The following is a 19,639-nucleotide window of genomic DNA, read 5'->3' as shown; positions in this document are numbered from 1 at the left end:
CCCAGGGCTGCATCTTGGGCATAGAGCAAGCAAGTCAGCCCCCCCCAGGAAAGGAGTGCCTCAGATGAGGGGAAAGAGCCTTCCTCAGGTCATGTCCAGGGCTCCCTCCCCACATCCAGGTAATGAGCTGGCAGTCACCCCAGTGCAGGGCACGGGGAAGAGGGACCTTGGCCCTACCACACCAATGAGGTCTCCACGGCCATACTCCCCAGCCAGCCGCTTTTTGCCATCGTCCTTCCGGATGACAGAGCGTAGCCGGCCACTAAGGACGATGTAGGTACAGTCTGACTTGTCCCCCTGCCTGCGGGGACAGAGGGACAGAGGCTGTTGGGAGCCGAGGGCCCAGGACAGGAAACCCACCACCATCTGAGGTGGGAAAAAAAAAGAAAGAACCCAATCTTCTCACTCTATTTTTGTTTTGGAAAATACAGTTACTTTCCATTAAAAAATATATATGCTAATATGTAAAAGACTTATTGTGATTTTTAAGTAAATCATTAAATATTTTAAATGTCCTTAGTTTTGGGGGCACCTGGTGGTTCAGTCAAGTGTCTGCCTTGAGCTCAGGTCATGACCTCGGGGTCCTGGGATCGAGCCCCACATCAGGCTCCCTGCTTAGCAGGGAGTCAGTGTCTCCCTCTTCCCTCTGCTCCCATACCCCCTGCTCATGCTCTGTCTCTCACTTTCTGTCTCAAATAAATAAAATGTTTTAAAAATAAAAAAATAAAATGTTCTTAGTTTTAATTTTCAATGGCATGTAAATTGGTAGTTATGACCATGTCTGTGTGACCCTGGGTGCAGGCGCTGCTGTGACATGGAGCTAAGGGTGCCCAGACAAGGTCACATTCGGCATGTGACCACCTTCATAAATGCCGTATTAGCATCACTTCCACTGGGCCATCTCAGAACACAGCGTGGATTTGCACAGAATGACAGGAAAAGCGTGTCTGAGGGTGTGCACTCGCAAACAGGCGGGAGGAGGGGCATGGAGCACATGGAGTGGTGACCTCAGGGGGCTGAGCTGCACTGTCTTCTCCCCTCTTCCCAGGGACCAGCACACCTGAGGGCCGCACCTGTACACCGCGCGCCCGGCCTCCACCTCCATCCAATCTAGTGCGAAGTCGATCTGCCGCACAAAGGATGACACTCGCTTCACCACAGTGTGTGCAACGCCCAGGACGACAGTCGGCTGCTTTCGCATGATTCTGTGGAGCCAGCCCCGAGTTAGTCCTGGCCCACCACGACCTCCAGCCAATCCCACCAGTTCTGACCCTTCCCTCTAGGCCACAGCACTTGAGAGTTGGCAGGACCCACAGCCCCATTTATCAAATGGTGATGCCACGTAGCAAGTGACAGACACAGGCCCAGAGCGGGACAGAGCTCGGTGCCCTCTCAGCCACTGCTCCATCATAGCCCATGATGCCCAGGGGCCCGCAGCTCTGGGAGAGCCCAGGAGCCTCCTGCCAGAGCACAGGCCTCACAGGAGGGCTTGACCCCGGCAGTGGGATGCAGAGACCTTGTCCCTATGATGCACCATCAAGTCCAGAGCAGGTGAGGAAGGGCTGAGTGGGGGCACCAGAGTGGGGGTGGGGCCAAGGTCAGGGGCAGCGACCACACGGGGCCTTGGGCTAAGAAAGGGACTGGGTCAATCCCGGGCACGACAGGGTCACTGGTGGGCTCTGGCTCCCTGGTCGCCGTATGTGAACAGGCTGCTAGGGGTGAGGGCAGAAGCAGGGAGGTGGTCGGCGCAAGGGCTGCAGCTACACGGGGGCCACTCTGGGATGCAACTAGAGTGATGGGCATACAAGAGTCAGCAGTCACAAAGACAAAAGTCAGAGCGGGAGCAAAGTGTGTGTGTGTGTGGGGGGGACATGTGGCTCAGTTTTGGACGACAGAATGAGGAAACCCCTGCACCCCAGGGGACATCAGGACAGCAGCTGACACACAAGCCTGACCCCAGGAGTGACGTTTGTGGGGAGATGTGAATTTGGTACATAAAGGCCCAGGATTGGGTGAAACTGTTTAGGACAGCAGTCGGACCACCTCTATAGGGCAGGAGCTGCCTGCACCAGGGGACTTAGGTTGTGAACACACGCAGATGCCTGTGAACACATGCAGACGCATGCAAACACATGAAGACACATGGGAACACAAGCAGACACATGTGAACAGATGCAAACACATGCACACACACACCAACACATGTGAACACATGCAGACGCATGCAAACACACACACACACTGACATGCACACACAGAGACACACGCGAACATATGCAGATGCACGCAGGGTAGTCAGGCAGCACACAAGGCCTAGCCTCCCTCAGCGGGCTCAAGACTATCTGGGCCTAGACAAACTGGATGGGGCTGAGGAGAATCTGTATCCAGGTACAGGGAGGCCTGAGTGTCTTCCTGAGCAGCCAGCATCCTCCTGGTGTCCAGAGGTAGCAGGCACGGGGGCCACCCCGCAGCGTGACACCCCCTTCCTGCTCCATCACCCTTCTCCCTGGGACTCCCATGTCATGTGTGAGTAGGGCCTGAGGCCGGACCCTGAGGGGCCCAATGGGGGTCCCATAGCCGCCACCAGCTGCACAGGGGTCCCCAGGCTGGCCTGACCTCACGGCAGGTTGGGGCCCAGCAGAGACTCACTCATAGAAGTGTGCCTTGGAGATGGAGAGGAAGCTGCAGTCCCTGTTGGCCTTGATGGTGAAGATGAGGGGCTCTCCTGTGAGCACAGCCAGCTGGCCCACTATCTCCCCGGGGCGCACCACAAACAAACAGGTGTCCTCCTCGCTGTCAATCTTCCGCTGGTACACGTGCAGCAGCCCCGAAACCACGAAGAGGATGTTCACGTCCTGACCAGACAAGGGGTGTGGGCTGGAGACCCCTGACCTGGCATGCAGCTCGCAGCACACAGCATCCAGCTTGCAGCACTCAGCACCCAGGAGGTCAGCACTGCAGTCTGTGGGGGCTCCAGGAGCCCCACACCTCTCCTGTGCCTGCTCTCCCTCACAGCACTGATCCAGGCACAGTCTCCCCTGGAAAGTGTCAGCAGCGTCCACGGTCTTATTGTTTGACGACCAATTATAGGAGGTTGATTCTTCAGTGGCAGAGGCCCATCCCTCCCCCGGCACCTCCGTACATAATGTCCCACATGAACAGGTTACTGGCTCCACGTTCACAGAGGAAGGAAAACGCAGACTGTCCCTTGAAGGCGGCCCACAGCCCACACATCAGGGGGCCTGTGCCCAGGCTGGGCCACAGGGAGGCCGCCTCCTTGGCACCCCACCTGACACTGGCTAGAGCTCTGGGCAGCCCTGGTCACTGCTCCCTCCGACCATGGCCTTTTGCTTACCTGGTCTCCCTGCCTCGACACCACTGTTCCCCCCGGCACATGGAGAAGGGTCACCCGGCCATCCAAGAGCGAGGGGTCCTAAAAACAGGAATGCAGGGATCAACACAAGGAGGCAGCCCTGGTCCTCACAAGGAACACGGACACCCTTGGAGAACCACTGCCAAGGCGGACCCCTGCACAGCCAACACCGGTGCTGTAGGCACAAGACACCCAGTCATGAGACCCCACAGTCTTGTGAGCTTTACATCCAGGAGCTCAAGTTGGTTCTCACAGGAAAGAGCAGAGGAAAATGCTATTGGGTCTCTGGCACTGGGAGGGAAAGCCTGCCATCAGGGGAAACTGTTCCAGCAGAGCCTCGCCCGCTGGGGTTCTTCAGGGCCCTGCTAACCAGGGGAGGGGAGTCGGGGTGACAGGAGCATGATCCAGATGCATGGCCCTTGCTGGACACAGACCAATGGCTCCCCAAGTCTTGCGCCACATCACTCGACATCTGCTGACTGCAGTGCCTTCTTTTTTCATTAATTATAACTTTAATATAACAAATGTTATTAAAAGCATCAATTCAAAACCATGAACCTTTTCAAAATACCCAGGGTTGTTATAAGGTCAGTTGGCAGAAATGAGCCAAGTGCTGGGATGTGGAGTCAGGGTACAGTGACCTCCTGAGCAAGGAAGATGCCCCTTCTCTTCTGCTCCAGCCCAGAGCCCTGAGAGCCTGAGCAGAGGAGCTCAAGGGCCTTGTAGCAGGTCTCACTCATCCTGTGCTTCCACAGAGGCCTGGAAAGCAGGCCTGGGAGGCTGTTGTACCCTCTGCAGCCAGGCAGGAAGTCACAGGTTGGACCCCAGGTCCCACACCCCTGCTTGGCTGGGGTAGGCCTCTCAGCTCCCCTTCTATCTGGCCCCAGTTAGCGGGCTGAGAAGCTAAGCTTCTGTGGGGCTGAGAAGACACTGGGCCCAACCCCAGCTGTCCCCTGCCTGGGTCATGCTAGGGAAGCAGAGGGAGACTGCAGTTCCTTTGACGTGGGATGTCATGCCCAGCCATCGAGAAACCGCCACAAGGTACATAGCAAGGCAAAACACAAACATTGAGGAGACAGAGCAGCATCAGAACCAGACTCGGACCTGTGGGAATGCTCAGACCAGAATTTTAAATAATCGTGGTTCACAGAGGCTGGGAGCCCTACAGATACAGGAGACAGCACACAAGAACACATGGGCCGTGTGAGCAGGGATGTGGAAATCCTGAGAACCAGAGGCAAGAGCAGAGCAGCAGAAACGAGGCCATTGATGAGCTCCTTAGCAGATGGGACTTGCTGAGCAGTCTCGACACCTGAGGACACCCTGAAACTGAAAAGCAAGCAAGCAAACGAAACTGACAACCACGGACCAGGATGTCCAAGGACTGCAGGACAAATGCACCCCACAGGACAAACGCCAAACACCCTAGCATATACACCATCTTCACACTACAGAAAATCAAAGATGAAGATTCTGAAAGAAGCCAGAGGGAAGAAACACCTGATATAATGAGGAACAAAGATAACAGTGATAACTGACTCCTCAGAGGACACATGAGCACGGAAAGAGTAAACCCGATATTTAAAGTTTTGAGAGAGAAAAACACACCAACCTAGAGTTCTGTACCCAGTGAAATTATCCTTTAAATGTGAGGGAGCAATAAAGATGCTGACATGAGAACTGGGGACCCTGCTCAGCAAATCTGCCTTGTAAGATGTTCAAAGTTCCTCAGACAGAAGGAAAGTGGTGAAGGTCAGAGCCGAGGGGAAGGAGAGCACAGGAGGAGAACTCAGTGAAGGCCAAATAAACACTTTTGTTCTTCTTCTTCTTCTTCTTTTTGGTAAGATTTTATTTTAAGCAATGTCTACACTCAGTGTGAGGCTTGAACTCACAGCCGTGAGATCCAGAGGCGAATGTTCCCGATGGAGCCAGGCCCCCGCCCCCTTCTGACTCTTAGTTGATCTTTGATGTGGTGGCGCAGCAATGCTATATACTTGGTGGTGTAGGCTATGGCGACCTAAAGGGTGGTAGGTCAGGATTATGTGGTTCCAAGTTCTCATGCTCCAGGAAGCAGCACAAGGCTTCAAAGGAAAGCTCCCTGTTTCCCTACAACTAAACAGGTCTGACTCCACGCTGTGGGTGCAGCCAGGCAGGTCTCCAGCTGTCTCTCTGCAACACCTGCTGGGCCACCTGCAAGTCAGCTCAGTTCCAACCTCACAGGTTAGGGGCTCGTCCCACTGGCCTGCCCCCACCTCAGATGCCAGCCCTACCTAGAGGGTCCCAGGGTGTGCATCTGACCACCTGGTTGTAAACTGGAGGTTCTCACAGCCCCTGCTTCAAGTTCACAGGACTCAGGGAAACATATATGTGTTGTCGTGGGTTTGTCATAAAGGGTATGAGTCAGGAACATCCCAGTGGTAGTGTTGCTGAGGGCAGGGCACAGGGGTGAGGCAGGGGAGCTCCTGAGCCCTCTCTGGGTGCACCACCCACCCCACGTGGGTGTATTCTCCCGCCTGGAAGTTCTCCAAAGCCCATGCTTGAGGGACTTCTGTGGCAGCGTCATCACGTAGGTGTGATGGATGATTAGCTTAGTCTGCAGCCCCTCTCCCCTCTCTGAAGGATGGGGGTAGGGCTGAAAGTGCCAAGCTTCTGGCTGTGGCCTTGTTGTTCTGATGACCAGCCCCATCCAGAGTCATGTCAGGAGCTGTATCAGGAGCCATGGGCAGAGACCAATACATATATTTATTATCATGTCAGTATAATTTGAAAGTGGACTAGGGTTAGGTGTAAGTGTATCTTGCAAATTTAAGACAAAAAGGAAAAAAGAACTATATAACAGGCAAGCTGAAAAAGGAGAAAAAAACATATCATGTAAAATGCCCAATTAAAATCACAGAAACCAGAAAAAGAATGGTAGACAAAAATAACAAAAAACAAGGGCAACAAACAGAAAACTATAACCAGTGTGGTAGATAGTGACCCAACTATATCAATAATCACCTAAACATCAATCGTCTGAATGCATCAATTAAAAGGCAAAGATTGTCAGACTACAACTACACGTTGTCTCCAAGAAACCTACCTTAGATGTGAAGACACACATAGACTGAAAGATGATGCGCAGAGAAAGACTGTTATTACTAATCATACTAAGCCAGGGCAGCTATATTGATGAAGCAGACTCCAGATAAGGAAGATTAGCAGGGATGACAGGCATCACCCGGTGATAAAGGGTCAGTTCTCGATGATGTCACAACCTAGTACACAACATGTGCATGCCTGAAACAGAGCATTAACCTGCAGGAGACACAGACAGACAGAACTGCAGGACACACAGATGGAGTCAGTATGACAGCTGAAGACTTTCCTCCTCTGTGTCAGAAACACACAGACCCAGCAGCAGAATATCCGTTGGGACACCACTGATCTCAACAGAACCCCCAACAACAGGGCATAATTCATATCTATGAGTTACTTCATATAAAAGAGCAGTTTTCCCACAGAACATTCACCTACATAGCCTTATACTAGGCCAGAAACCCTGTCTTCAAAAATTTAAGAAAATACAAATCATACAATGTCTGCTCTCAGAGCACAGCGGAATGAAACTAGAAATCTTAACATAAAGATAACTGGAAGATCCAAAAATACTTGGAAATTAAACATACTTCTTTTTTTTAGATTTTTTTGAAAAGTAATCTCTACACCCAATGTGGTGCTCGAACTTACAATTCTGAGGATCAAGAACCGGATGCTCAACCCACTGAGCCACCCAGGCACCCCTAAACAACACACTTTTTAAAAAGATGTTCATTTATTTATTTTGGGGGGGAGCAGAGGGAAAGAAGCAGGCTCCCTGCTGAGCAGGGTCCCCGACATCACTGCATCCCACAACCCTGAGATCATGACCTGACCCTAAACCAAGTGTCAGATACTCAACGTACTGAGCCACCCAGGTGCCCCATAAACAGACTTCTAAACAACATGTAAGTCAAAGAAGAAAACGCAAGAGAAATTAAAACTTTTTTTTTTTGACTAAGAGAAAATGAAAACACAACTCAAAATTTGTGGAATCCAACAAAAGCAGCACATAGGGGGAAACTGATAGTGCTGATTGCACAGATTAGAAAAGAAGATCCAATACCAATACCAGTAATTTAAGTTTCCACATTATAAAATTAGGGGAGAAAAGCAAATTGCAAGTTGGCAGAAGAAAAGAAACAGTAAAAATTAGAGCAGAAATCAATGAAGTTGAAAATAGGAAATCAATAGGGAAAATCAACAAAACCAAAAGCCAGTTCATTGAAAATATCTATAAAAAAATCAATAAGCCCCTAGCCACACTAAGAGAAAGAGAATACAAATTATTAATATCAGAAATGAAACACTACAGACGTCCAGTAAAGTAAAAGGATAATAAAGGAATACTACGAATAACTCTATGCTCAACAATTGGGTAACCTAGATGAAATGAGCCCATGCCTTGAAAGACACAATCCACCAAAATTCATGCAAGAAAAGAAACTAACTGAATAAGCCTATATCTATTAAGATATTTAATCAGCAATTGATAACCTTCCAAAACAGAAAGTACCAGGCCCAGATGGGCTGGTTTACCAGTAGATTCTACCAGATATTTAAGGAAGAAATTTTATCAATCCTTTATAGGGGCGCCTGGGTGACTCAGCTGGTTCAGAGTCTGCCTTTGGCTCAGGTCATGACCTCAGGGTCCTAGGATTTAGCCCCACTGGGGCTCCCTGCTCAGTGGGGAACCTGCTTCTCCCTCTTCCCCCCCTGTTTGTGCTCTCATCTCTCTCTTTCTCAAGTAAATAAATATTTAAAATTTTTTTTCTACGGTCTTCCAGAAAATAGAAGCAATTCTTCTCAGCTCATTCTATGAGGCCAGCATTTCCCTAATACCAAAACCAGACAAAGACATTACAAGAAAACAGTATCTCTCAGGAACACAGATGCAAAATTTCTCACAAAGCATTAGCAAATCATATCCAACAACAAATAAAAACAATTATACACAGCAACCAAGTGGGATTTGTCCCAAGTAGGCCAGGCTGGTCCAACATTTGAAAATCAACTAATATAATTCATCTCATCAACAGACTAAAAAAGAAAAATCACATGGTCATAACAATAGGTGTAGAAAAAGCATCTGACAAGATCCAACCCCCATTCATCATAAAAACTCTCAGTAAACTAGGAATAAAGGGGAACTTTCTCAACTTGATAAAGACTATCCACAAAAAACCTACGGCTCACATCACCTCATCTTAATGATGAGAAACTTGAAGTTTTCCTGCTAAGATCAGGTACAAGGCAAGGATGTTGCCACTCACTACTCCTCTTCAACATTGAGCTGGAAATCCTTGATAATATGATAAGGCAAGAAAAGGAAATCATACAGATTGGGAAGAAAGACATAAAACCATTTTTGTTCTCAGATGATATGATAATCTATATAGAAAATTCAAAAGAATCAAGAAAAATACTCTGCAACTAATAAGCAATTACAGCAAGGCTGCAGGTTGCAAGGTTAATACACAAAAGTCAATTGCTTTCCCATATACCAGAAAGGAACAAGTGGAATTGAAATTAAAAACACAACAATATTTACATTATCATCCCCCAAATGTAATACTTAAGTATAAACCTAAAAAAGATACATGGGGAAAACTACAAAAATTTAATAAAATAATTCATAGAAATAATTGGAGAAATATTCCATGTTCGTGGATGGGAAGACTGAGTATTGTCATGATGTCAGTTTTTCCCAACTTAATTTATAGATTCAGGGCAATCTCAGTAAGTTATTTGGTAGATATCAATAAACTGATTCTAAAGTTTATATGGAGAAGCAAGAGTCCCTGAAGAGCCAACACCTCAATAGAGAAGTACAACAAAATTAGAGGTCCGACACTTCTCAACTTCAAGACTCACTATAAAGCTACAGTTATCAAGACAGTGTGGTATTGGTGAGATGTTGACAAAGAGATCAATGGAACAGAACAAACGACCCAAAAATATATCAATAAACCCAAAAATATAAATAGAGTAAACTGATCTTTGACACAGGAGTAAACTGATCTTTGACACAGGAGTAAACCTGTCTTTGACATAGGAGCAAAGGCAATAAAATGAAGAAAAGAAAGCCTTTTCAACAAATGGTATGAGAACGACTGGACATCTACATGCAAAAAATGGATCTAGACACAGACTTTATGCCCTCAAAAAAAGGAACCCCAAATGGATTACAGCCATAATTGCAAAATGCAAAATAAAACTCCTAGAAGATAATGCAGGAGAAAATGTACATGATCTTGAGTTGGGTAATGACTTTTATTTATTTTTTAAAGCATTTTTTAAAAATTTCATTTATTTATTCATGACACACACACACACACACACACACACAGAGGTAGAGACACAGGCAGAGGGAGAAGCAGGCTCCATGCAGGGTGCCTGACGTGGGACTCGATTCCAGGTCTCCAGGACCACGACCTGGGCCAAAGGTGGCGCTAAACCGCTGAGCCACCTGGGCTGCCCTGGCAATGACTTTTAGATATGACACCAAAGGCACACTCTTATAAAGGAAAGAATTTATAAGCTGGACTTCATTAAAATAAAAAAATTCTGGCTGGGCACCTGGGTGGCTCAGCAGTTGAGCGTCTGCCTTCAGCTCAGGGCATGATCCCAGGGTCCTAGGATCAAGTCCTGCATCGGGCTCCCCGCAGGGAGCCTGCTTCTCCCTCTACCTGTGTCTCTGACTCTCTCTCTGTGTCTTTTGTGGATAAACAAAATCTTAAAAATAAATAAACAAATAAATAAATGAATAAATTCTGCTCTGTGAAAGACACTGTCAAGAGAATAAAGAAACAATCCACAGATAGGAGAAAATATTTGCAAAAAACACATCTGATAAAGGACTTGCTATCCAAAACAAAGAACTCTTATTATTTTTAACGATTTATTTATTTATTCATGAAAGACACACACAGAGAGAGGCAGAGACAGAGACAGAGAGAGAAGCCGGCTTCCTGTGGGGAGCCTGATGTGGGACTCGATCCTAAGACTCCAGGATCACACCCTGGGGCAAAGACAGATGCTCAACCACTGAGCCACCCAGGCATCCCCAAAACAAAGAACTCTTAAAACTCAACAATAAGGAAACAAACAACCCAGATAACAAGTGGGCCAAGACCTTATCAGATTCCTTACCAAAGAAGACATACAGATGACAAACCAGCACACGAAGGCATGCTCCATATGATACGCTGTCAGGGAAATGCAAATTAAAACAACCATGATACACTACTGCACACCTATCAGAAGGGACACAATCCATTCACGTACACAACACTGACAACATCAAGTGCTGGTGAGGATGCGGGGCAGCAGGAATTCTCATGCAAGGTCAGGGACGTACACCATGGTGCAGCCACTCTGGAAAATGGTTTGGCGGCTTCTTGCAAAACTAAACACACTTTAATTATAAAATACAGCCCTTGCACCTCTCACTATTTACTCAAATGAGTTGGCAATGCAGGCACATGTGCACATGTAGAGCAGCTTTATTTATAATGGCCAAAACTTGGGATCCCTGGGTGGCTCAGCAGTTTAGTGCCTGCCTTCGGCCCAGGGCATGATCCTGGAGTCCCAGGATTGAGTTCCACATTGGGGTCCCTGCATGGAGCCTGCTTCTCCCTCTGCCTGAGTCTCTGCCTCTCTCTCTGTCTCTCTCGGTATCTCTCCTGAATAAATTAATAAAATAAACGAGTAAAAAATATATTTTTATATATTTATAATATTTTATAGGTTAAGCATCTGTCTTCAGCTAAGGGCGTGATCCCAGAGTCCCAGGATTGAGTCCCGTGTTAGGCTCCCTGCATGGAGTCTGCGTCTCCCTCTGCTTGTGTCTCTGCCTCTCATGAATAAATAAATAAAATCTTTAAAAAAAAAACATATATATATATAAAATAGTCAAAACCTAGAAGCATCCAAGATATATGTGAATGGATAAATAAACCATGGTTCATTCCAGACAATGGAATGCTATTGAGTGCTAAAAAGAAACAAGCTCTCAGGTCATGAGAAGACATGAAGGAACCTTCAATGAGTAACAGCAAGTAAAGGAAGCCAACGTGAAAAGGTGATACAGCGTGTGATTCAACAACATCGTGGAAAAGGCAAAACTATGGAGACAGCAGAAGATAGGTTGGGAGGATGAACAGGTGGAGCAGAGGATTCTTAAGGTTGTGAACTGCTTGCATGAAGCTGTCCCCAAGGACACGTGTCACCACGTGTTCGTCCAAACCCACAGAAAATACACCACCAAGAGAGCCTTAAGGTCATGCCAGGGACCTTGATTACTGTAGGTTCCTCTGCTGTGATGAACGCACCACCTGGAGGGAGTGTTAGTACCGGGAGAGGCTGTATGTGGCGGGGGCAGGGGCAGGGGGTAAAACAAATCTGCGCATTCTTCTCAATTCTGCTGTGAACCTAAAACTATTCTAAAAAGTCAAGTCTGTTAAAAAAAATTTAGTAAGTGGAGGAAAAAAAACATTTGTGATACAGCTGATAAGATGCCAAGACTGGCTGAGTGGACTGTGGTGCGAGGCCCTTCCCGCCTGCAGGCTGTGGAGACAATACCATGTTCCACATCACCACTCAGTAGTGGCCACAGATTAAAAAAAAAAAAAAAAAAAAAAAAAGGTAGACATTCTAGAACTATAAAATGGAACAGCCAAACTTAAGAACCCAATGCCCAGGTTTAACAGCAGAAAAGATGCTAGAAAGAGAATGTGAACCCCGATAAAAACATGTACATCAAGGGTTAAGGACTTACAGGAATATGGAAAACACAGAAAAAGGGGTAAGATGTAAAAGATAAAGGAGAGTCTCTTAAGGAGAAGAGAGAATGTGCAGAGGCAATATTTGAAGAGAAAATGTTGATATTTTTCTAAAGGAATTCAGAGGCCCAGACTGAAGAATCCCAAAGAGTTTCATGCAAGACAAACAAAAAGAAATCCACACCCAGTTCTGAAAATACAAGAAATCAAAGACAAAGAAAGTATCTTAAAAGCAGCAAGAGAAACATTATTTTCAAAGGAGAAAAGAGCAGCACACGACTTCTCGTGGGGGCACTGAGCTGGGGACAGCGTGCGGGTACACCCCCCCCCCATCCGTCACCCACCACCCTGCTAGCAGGAGGTACTGCTGTAGCCCCCAGGCCCCTCGGGACACAGGGCAGAGGCACACTTCCGCTGTGGGCTTGCTTTCCTCCTTCAGAGGCCGTGCTGAGCCATTGGCTCAAAGGACAAAAACTTCTTGAAAAGCACTCTTTCCGACGGGGGCTGGGTGGGGCTGGACAGGAAGGTCCTGTGAGCAGGGTGGGCGGACTCAGGAGCAGACTACATTGCCGTGTGCGGCACAGAAAGCAGTGTGAGAAAACATGACAGAGAACCTGACAGACAAGCTCATGACCTGCAGGGAACGGACTGTCCAGAGAGGATGCTGGGCCGACTGGGAATCTGCAAGCAAGCTATATTTAGTCAGAGTCCATACCTCCAGCTCCTGAAAGCCCAAGATACAGAAAGCGATAAGACTTTTAAACAACATAGAAAACATCTTTATGAAGGTGAAGGAACGGTTTCTTAGCCAGGCACAAGCAGCACTGCCCACGAAGGGAAAGACTGGTAGGTCCCTTCAACCCAAAGAAGAGCTGTCTACCAGAGGTACCATTCAGAAGGCAAAAAGGGCGAATCTCAGAGCAGATTCTGTGCAAGACCATGAACAAAGGACTCTTATTTAGAAAATATAAAGAAATCCTTACAGTCTAAAAGGGAGACAGAAAAATGGGCAGAAGGCACTCTGCCCCACTGCCTCCCAGGAGCGTGGAAGGCACTCAGCCCTACTAGGAATCAAGAAAATGTAATTAGAAAAAAAAATGTAATTAGAACCAAACGCCGTACTCAACATTGTGCCCTTATTTATCTGAAATGGAAAAGCTTGCAAACCCTGACTGCTGTCATGCCCATAGGGCCACTGGAGCCCCTGATCTGGGCAGGAGGTGACAAACCCCCCCGGGACACAGACATCTATCTGCACGCATGTCCCTGCACAGGGTGGACAAGGGATGAACACACATGGCCGTTCCTTAGCTGGCCCAAGACAGACACAGCAGTGATGGAGCCTCTGGGACACAGACACCGAGCAAGGAGCAGTGGGTCCAGAGGACACACAGGATGAGTCATGTGCAGAAATGGAAAGTCCACACAGGCGCAAGGCAGTGGTCTTCCCACAGAGGACACACAACAGGTTTGGGGACCCACTAATAATTTGGTGCCTGGCATGGTGGCTCCATGGGCATCCACCCTCTGTGTACAAGGAATGCACCACTCTTCAAGATGTGAGGGGAGGGGATCCCTGGGTGGTTCAGCAGTTTGGCGCCTCCCTTCAGCCCAGGGTGTGATCCTGGAGTCCCGGTATTGAGTCCTGCGTCGGACTCCTTGCATGGAGCCTGCTTCTCTCTCTGCCTCTCTCTCTCTCTCTCTCTCTCTCTCTCTATCATGAATAAATGAATAAAATCTTAAAAAAAAAAAAAAAGATGTGAGGGGAGAAGGATAAAGAAAAGAGGAGCCTATGATGAAGATGGTCAGGAGAGCCATCACTTTCAACCCTAATAAGGCATCCTGGGTGGTTTCCAAAAGTGTGCAGAGGGCACAGGACGCACGGCACCCCTGCTGCCACCTGCAAGCACGCGGGGGAGGGCAGGGGCGTGCTGACCAAGGGCCAGGGAGTGGGTCTGCGAGGCCACCAGCACAGGGACACCATCCCCAGCACCCCCAGAGGGAGGTGCACCCCAGGCAAGGGCCACAGCGGCCCTGACCTGGGACACCATGCCCAAAGGACTAGGTCCTTAGAAGGACAGTCTATGGCAGTCATCACCCATGTGCCCCTCCGGAGAGAGACTGTGCACGTCTCCCTGTGCACCCTAGCCACAGACAGGCAGGAGCGTGGCCACTTACATCCAGCTTCATTAGGGTGAGAAGGTCTTTCTTGGCAGCTCTGAAGATGGCATCTGTCTTCCTGCTGGAGACAGTCTCCTCTGAGTTAGCCTCTGAGTAGTGGAAGACTGCAGACGGGGCGTCTGCCACCATCACATTCTTCTTGGACTTGAGAGGAGCACAGGCAGCGAGATCAGAGGAAGGGTCCTTACCGAGAGCACAGCCAGAGGGGAGAGGGGCTCCCCGCCTACCTTGCTGGCCATGGTGCTTCCAGGGTGCTCCTCTGCATGGAGCAGGACTCTGGCACGGTCACACGCCATTTTCAGGTCTGAGGTAGCACCTGCTGTGCTCCCTACAAATGGAGGGAAGATTCAGGACACTGCGCCGGCCCACCTGGACACGTGGACCCATAGGCACCCACTGAGGGCTGGCTGAGCTCTCCCCGAGGCTAAGCAGCACAGCCCTGGGGAGGGAGGACTCAGATCACTGCAGTGCAGGGCCACTGTAATGTCATGGAGATCCTTCTATGACCCACAAACAATTTTTATTTTATTTTGTAAATGAAAAAAAAAGTTTTTTTAAGATTTTGTTTATTTAGTTTTATTTATTTATTTATTTATTTATTTATTTATTTATTTATTTATTTATTCTGAGAGACACAGGGAGAGGCAGACACAGGCAGAGGGAGAAGCAGGTTCCCTGTGGGGAGCCCAATGTGGGACTCAATCCTCGGACCTCAGGATCACGCCCTAAGCCAAAGGCAGACCCTCAACCACTGAGCCACCCAGAGGCCCTTTTAAGAGTTTATTTTTAAGCCATCTCTACACCTAGTGTGGGGCTTGAACTCACAACCCTGAGATCAAGAGTCACATGCTCCATCGGCTGAGCCAGCCAGGAGTCCCCAAACCAACTTTTAATCCTGAGATACTGTGCATTGTATTTACTATAATGTTGTTGTATTATTATAAAATAATAATATTATGTATTTTACTAACATATTATTGTTTTATTATTATTCATAAGCTAAAGTGTTATGATACCAACGTCTATTTTAAAAATAAAACCCAGGGATCCCTGGGTGGCTCAGCGGTTTAGCGCCTGCCTTTGGCCCAGGGCGTGATCCTGGAGTCCCGAGATTGAGTCCCACATCTGGCTCCCTGCATGGAGCCTGCTTTTCCCTCTGCCTGTGTCTCTGCCTCTCTCTCTCTCTCTCTCTCTCTCTCTATGTCTCTCATGAATAAATAAACTATTTTAAAAATAATAATAATAAAAAATTAACAAGACTATATTAAAAAAAACAAACCCAACCACACTCCCTGATTAATACAGTAAAGGTTACACAGTCCTACAGAATGCTGTTCTAATCACCAGTTTCCATACATCACATATTACATACAGGCAGTTGTTGAAACTGAAACTGTGGAGGACCTCTGCTCTTTGCAGACACACGTCCTGTAAGAGGCATTATCTGTGTGGACCAGAGGTAGGTGACTGTCCTGCATGTTTGTGGAACTGGATAATCCAGAGTCAGACTTTATTACATGTGGACCACTGTTGCTTTCAGTTATCTGTCACGTAAGCTGCTTTTATCTGAAAACATTTGCTAAACACATTTAAAAAAATATATGGCAGGAGAGCTGAAAAGCCATGTGGAAAAAAAGTGTATTGTGACCCATACTCACTTTAGACAAAAGACCCAATCCTAGAGAGATAAACATGAAAGGTAAAATGTTAATTCTTACAGGCAGATTTCCTAAATAAGACACAGAATGCATTAACCACACAAAAGAAAAAATTAAATAAATTAAACTCTATTAAATTAAAAAAACTTCCATTCATCAAAAGGCACCACTAAGAGGGTAAAAAGCAAGAGCAGAAAATATCCTCAATACATATATCCCACAGAGGGCCCACGGAGGATCCAAGAATTCCTATTAATCTGTAATTAGATTAACGATGATCTAAAAGGAAAGCAGACAAAAGACAGTGCAATGCACTGCCCATGGAGGCAGGAGTTACTGGGGCTCAGGCAGCAACAGGAGGATGGGGTGTGGCCACAGTGCGCGGCCAAGGTGAAATGGGGACATCACAGCGGGCAGGTGTGGCCTGTCTGCATCCCAAAGCACAAGCCAAGAGAATGTGAGGGGGACCAAGGACAAGCTGCCAGGATCTAAGTGTACACAGCGACTTGTGCTGGGGGCCACCTACGGGACAGCGCAGCCCTCGGAGGATGGGGAAGCACCTGGAAAACCATGCCCAGCACCTCCTGAGCCAACAGCATGCCCTCCGCGACCTGATGGTTCCAATAGGAATATGTCCATGTGTACTCAACAGACAATGCACAAGCAGTGTGCTCACACAATAAATTTACCCCCCAAGGGAGAACAGGTGTGTGTTGCTCACACAACACACGTCAGACGCAAAGTTGAGCAGAAGCAATCAGACTAACCCGGCCCAGCAGCTGGAGCTCAGGGAGGGACAGGAGGCAGAGTCCAACATCACTGCTGGCGGGACCTGGGGTGGCTGGTTTCTGCATTTGGGTGCTGGCCTCACGGCTGAGTTCAGTTTATGAAAAGTCATCAAACAACCCATTTGCAATTTACACCTTCTGTACTCATATTATACAACCATAAAAAGCCAATGAAATTTGAAAACAACTTGGTATCAGTGAAGAAATAGGCAAATACCCCAGCAGAAGACAAAAAATGCCTAAAAGGAAATCCAAGTAATGAAACATCCAGAACAGGCAAATCCTGGAGACAGACACAGATCAGTAGTTGCCTGGGGCCAGGGCAGGGGTGATGGCTGATGGGCGTGTACGGTGTCTCTACTGGCTGACAGAATGTTCTGGGATTTTTTTTTATTTTAATTTTTTTAGATTTTGTATTTATTCATAAAGACAGAGAGAGAGAGAGGCAGAGACACAGGCAGAGGGAGAGGCAGGCATCATACAGAGAGCCTGATGTGGGACTCGATCCAGGGTCTCCAGGATCACACCCTGGGCTGCAGGCAGCGCTAAACTGTTGCGCCACTGGGGCTGCCCTGTTCTGGGATTAAATAGTGGTGATCAAGGCACAATTTTGTGACTATACTAATGAATCAGACACTTCAGAAAGGTGAACTTAATGTATGTGCATCATATCTCTGAAAGCTATTACAAAAAACAAACAAATATGTATATTCAGAAATTTGATGTCAAATGAAGATGGCACCAAACTAGGCAACAGGGAAATGAAAGATCGTTTTGTTAATGGTACTGCATAAATTACCACCATACAAAGTGAGAAAAGGCTGAAAAGGCTGAACTTCCTATTTTGAACACATCCAAGTGAGAAGGGCAAACGAAGGAGCCCTTGGTGTGGAAGGGGAACCACACAGCTCAGAGGAGACTGTGGATATGCTCAAAGCCCAGTGAACAAGGACAGAACAAGGAGGAAGGGGCCACACACAGACCACAGGTGCACAATGGCCGGTTTTCAGTAAATGAACACCAAGGTTCCTGTTCCACGACAGTCCCCGGGGCTGGGTCTTCTGACAGATGAAGACCAGAAAAAGGCGCCTGAACAATTACAGCAGATGAAGAGTCTCTATCTAGAGCATATAAAGAATTAATGCAAATCAACAAGACAGAGTCAGGAAGCCCCACAGGAAATGAGCAGAGAATATAAGCAGACAACTTTTATTTATCTATTTATTGAGAGTAAGCTCCATATCCAATGTGGGGCTCAAACTCACAACCTTAGGTCAAGAGCCACACACTCTACTGACTGCCAGCTGAGCATCCCTAAACAGACAATTCTTGAAGAGGGAACCCAAACGGCTCTCAAATACACCAAATGATGAAACTTGCCAGTAACTCACAAAACGCAAATGAAAACAAAATGAACTTTCTAACTAATATAAGAGGAAAATCAGAAAGTTACAAGGAGGAGCTAGTTTGTATGGGCTGCGGGCTGGACACCAGAGTCCCTGGTAGCACCTGTGCTGCCCCAGGATGTGCTGGGAGCCCTTCCAGGCTACAGCACACAGAGGCCAGGACCAGGTTCCTGCAGGAAGGTGCCCCAGCTGGCACGGTCAGCTCCTGGAGCTCTGCTTTTGTTTTGTTTTGTTTAGTTTAGTTTAAAAGATTTGAGAGAGAGAGAGAGAGAGAGAGAGAGCGCAGAGTTAGGGGAGTGGGAGAGGGAGAAGCAGACCCCCGCTGAGCAGGACCCAGGATCATGACCTGCGCTGAAGGCAGACACCACCGACTGAGCCCCCAGGCGCCCTGAGAGCTCTGCTCTAATGAAAGCCGACCCTGGTGGCAGCTGAGGGGCCAGAGGGCCTAGAAAACCCATGTCAGTGGAGGATGTGACACAGTGGTGTGCTGGTGGGCACAGCCTAGCACAGGGGACAAAGGAGAGGCTCCTGCAGCAGCTGGGTACAGCCTCAGGGATGTGGACCCCCGGGACACAGATGCGAGATAACAGGAGAACAGGGACCGTGTGGAGGGAAGCCCACAGGGTACTCGGGGCAATAAGATGCTTAGCACTGCATCAAATTGAGCCAGAGTGTGGGCACAGGGTCCTCTGGACTTGTTAGTGTTCCCAGCTCAGGTCACCCACTGCCTTACCTGGTGGAGTGAAAGGGGCCTGGTCACCTGGCTGGGCCTTGCCGAGCTCGTCCAGGATCTCTTCATGGACAGAAGGCAGTGGGGAGGACTGGCTCCTTTTCAGCAGAGGCCCCGAGGCTGCTGCACGGCCGCCCCCTCGATCTGATGGAAGGAGACCAGTGGAACGAAGGCCACTGTGCTCACGACGGTGCACAGACCTCGATACCCACACGCACCTGCCCAGGCCAGTGCCAGCCTTGGACGCAGCCCTGCTCTGCCTCTCTTAGCTCTCTCTGAACAGACTCACCCCTGCTACCAGCGTCCTCCACTAGGCTGGAGCCTTGCAAGCCCCCTTCCCTGTGACTGTTGTGGTCAAGGTGGCCACCATGCACCTGGCATGACCCTGGCATACTTGAGGGCTCTACTGGCTCCTCAGGAAAAGGAATCCAAAAACAACCTTCCAGGAGGGGCCCTGAGCCACATGGCTATTGTTCACTATCAGCCGCCTGCTCGTGAACAAGCAGGTAACTGATCCCACACCTGCTAGCATACTGCACATGACATCATCACTCTGAAGGTGACTTGTAGCCAAGAAACCTCAATGGACAGTTTCTTTCCCCAGATCCAGGATTCTCTCAAGAGCTCAGGGTAGCATGAAGT

At 48.1% G+C, this 19,639-nt stretch overlaps 1 protein-coding gene across 6 annotated transcripts in view; it reads right to left on the bottom strand.

The window, feature by feature from the left end:
- PNPLA7 (patatin like phospholipase domain containing 7) overlaps positions 1 to 19,639 on the bottom strand; it is a 64,733-nt gene that overhangs the window by 29,551 nt on the left and 15,543 nt on the right. For all 6 annotated transcript variants that reach the window (XR_007413240.1, XM_025476003.3, XM_049114908.1 and 3 more), the window contains 7 exons: positions 19,001 to 19,141; positions 14,643 to 14,743; positions 14,413 to 14,559; positions 3,356 to 3,433; positions 2,650 to 2,855; positions 1,074 to 1,205; positions 178 to 301 (listed from right to left, as the gene is read on the bottom strand). Coding sequence is in view for 5 of the 6 variants with exons in the window: in XM_025476003.3 (XP_025331788.1) it covers positions 178 to 301; positions 1,074 to 1,205; positions 2,650 to 2,855; positions 3,356 to 3,433; positions 14,413 to 14,559; positions 14,643 to 14,743; positions 19,001 to 19,141 (929 nt within the window). In the remaining variant the exon portion in view is untranslated. The remainder of the gene's footprint in view (positions 1 to 177; positions 302 to 1,073; positions 1,206 to 2,649; positions 2,856 to 3,355; positions 3,434 to 14,412; positions 14,560 to 14,642; positions 14,744 to 19,000; positions 19,142 to 19,639) is intronic.

This window comes from Canis lupus, chromosome 9 (genome assembly GCF_003254725.2).
Source record: "Canis lupus dingo isolate Sandy chromosome 9, ASM325472v2, whole genome shotgun sequence".
NCBI classification, from domain to species: Eukaryota; Metazoa; Chordata; class Mammalia; order Carnivora; family Canidae; genus Canis; species Canis lupus.
This window is presented reverse-complemented; position numbering and strand designations above follow the sequence as displayed.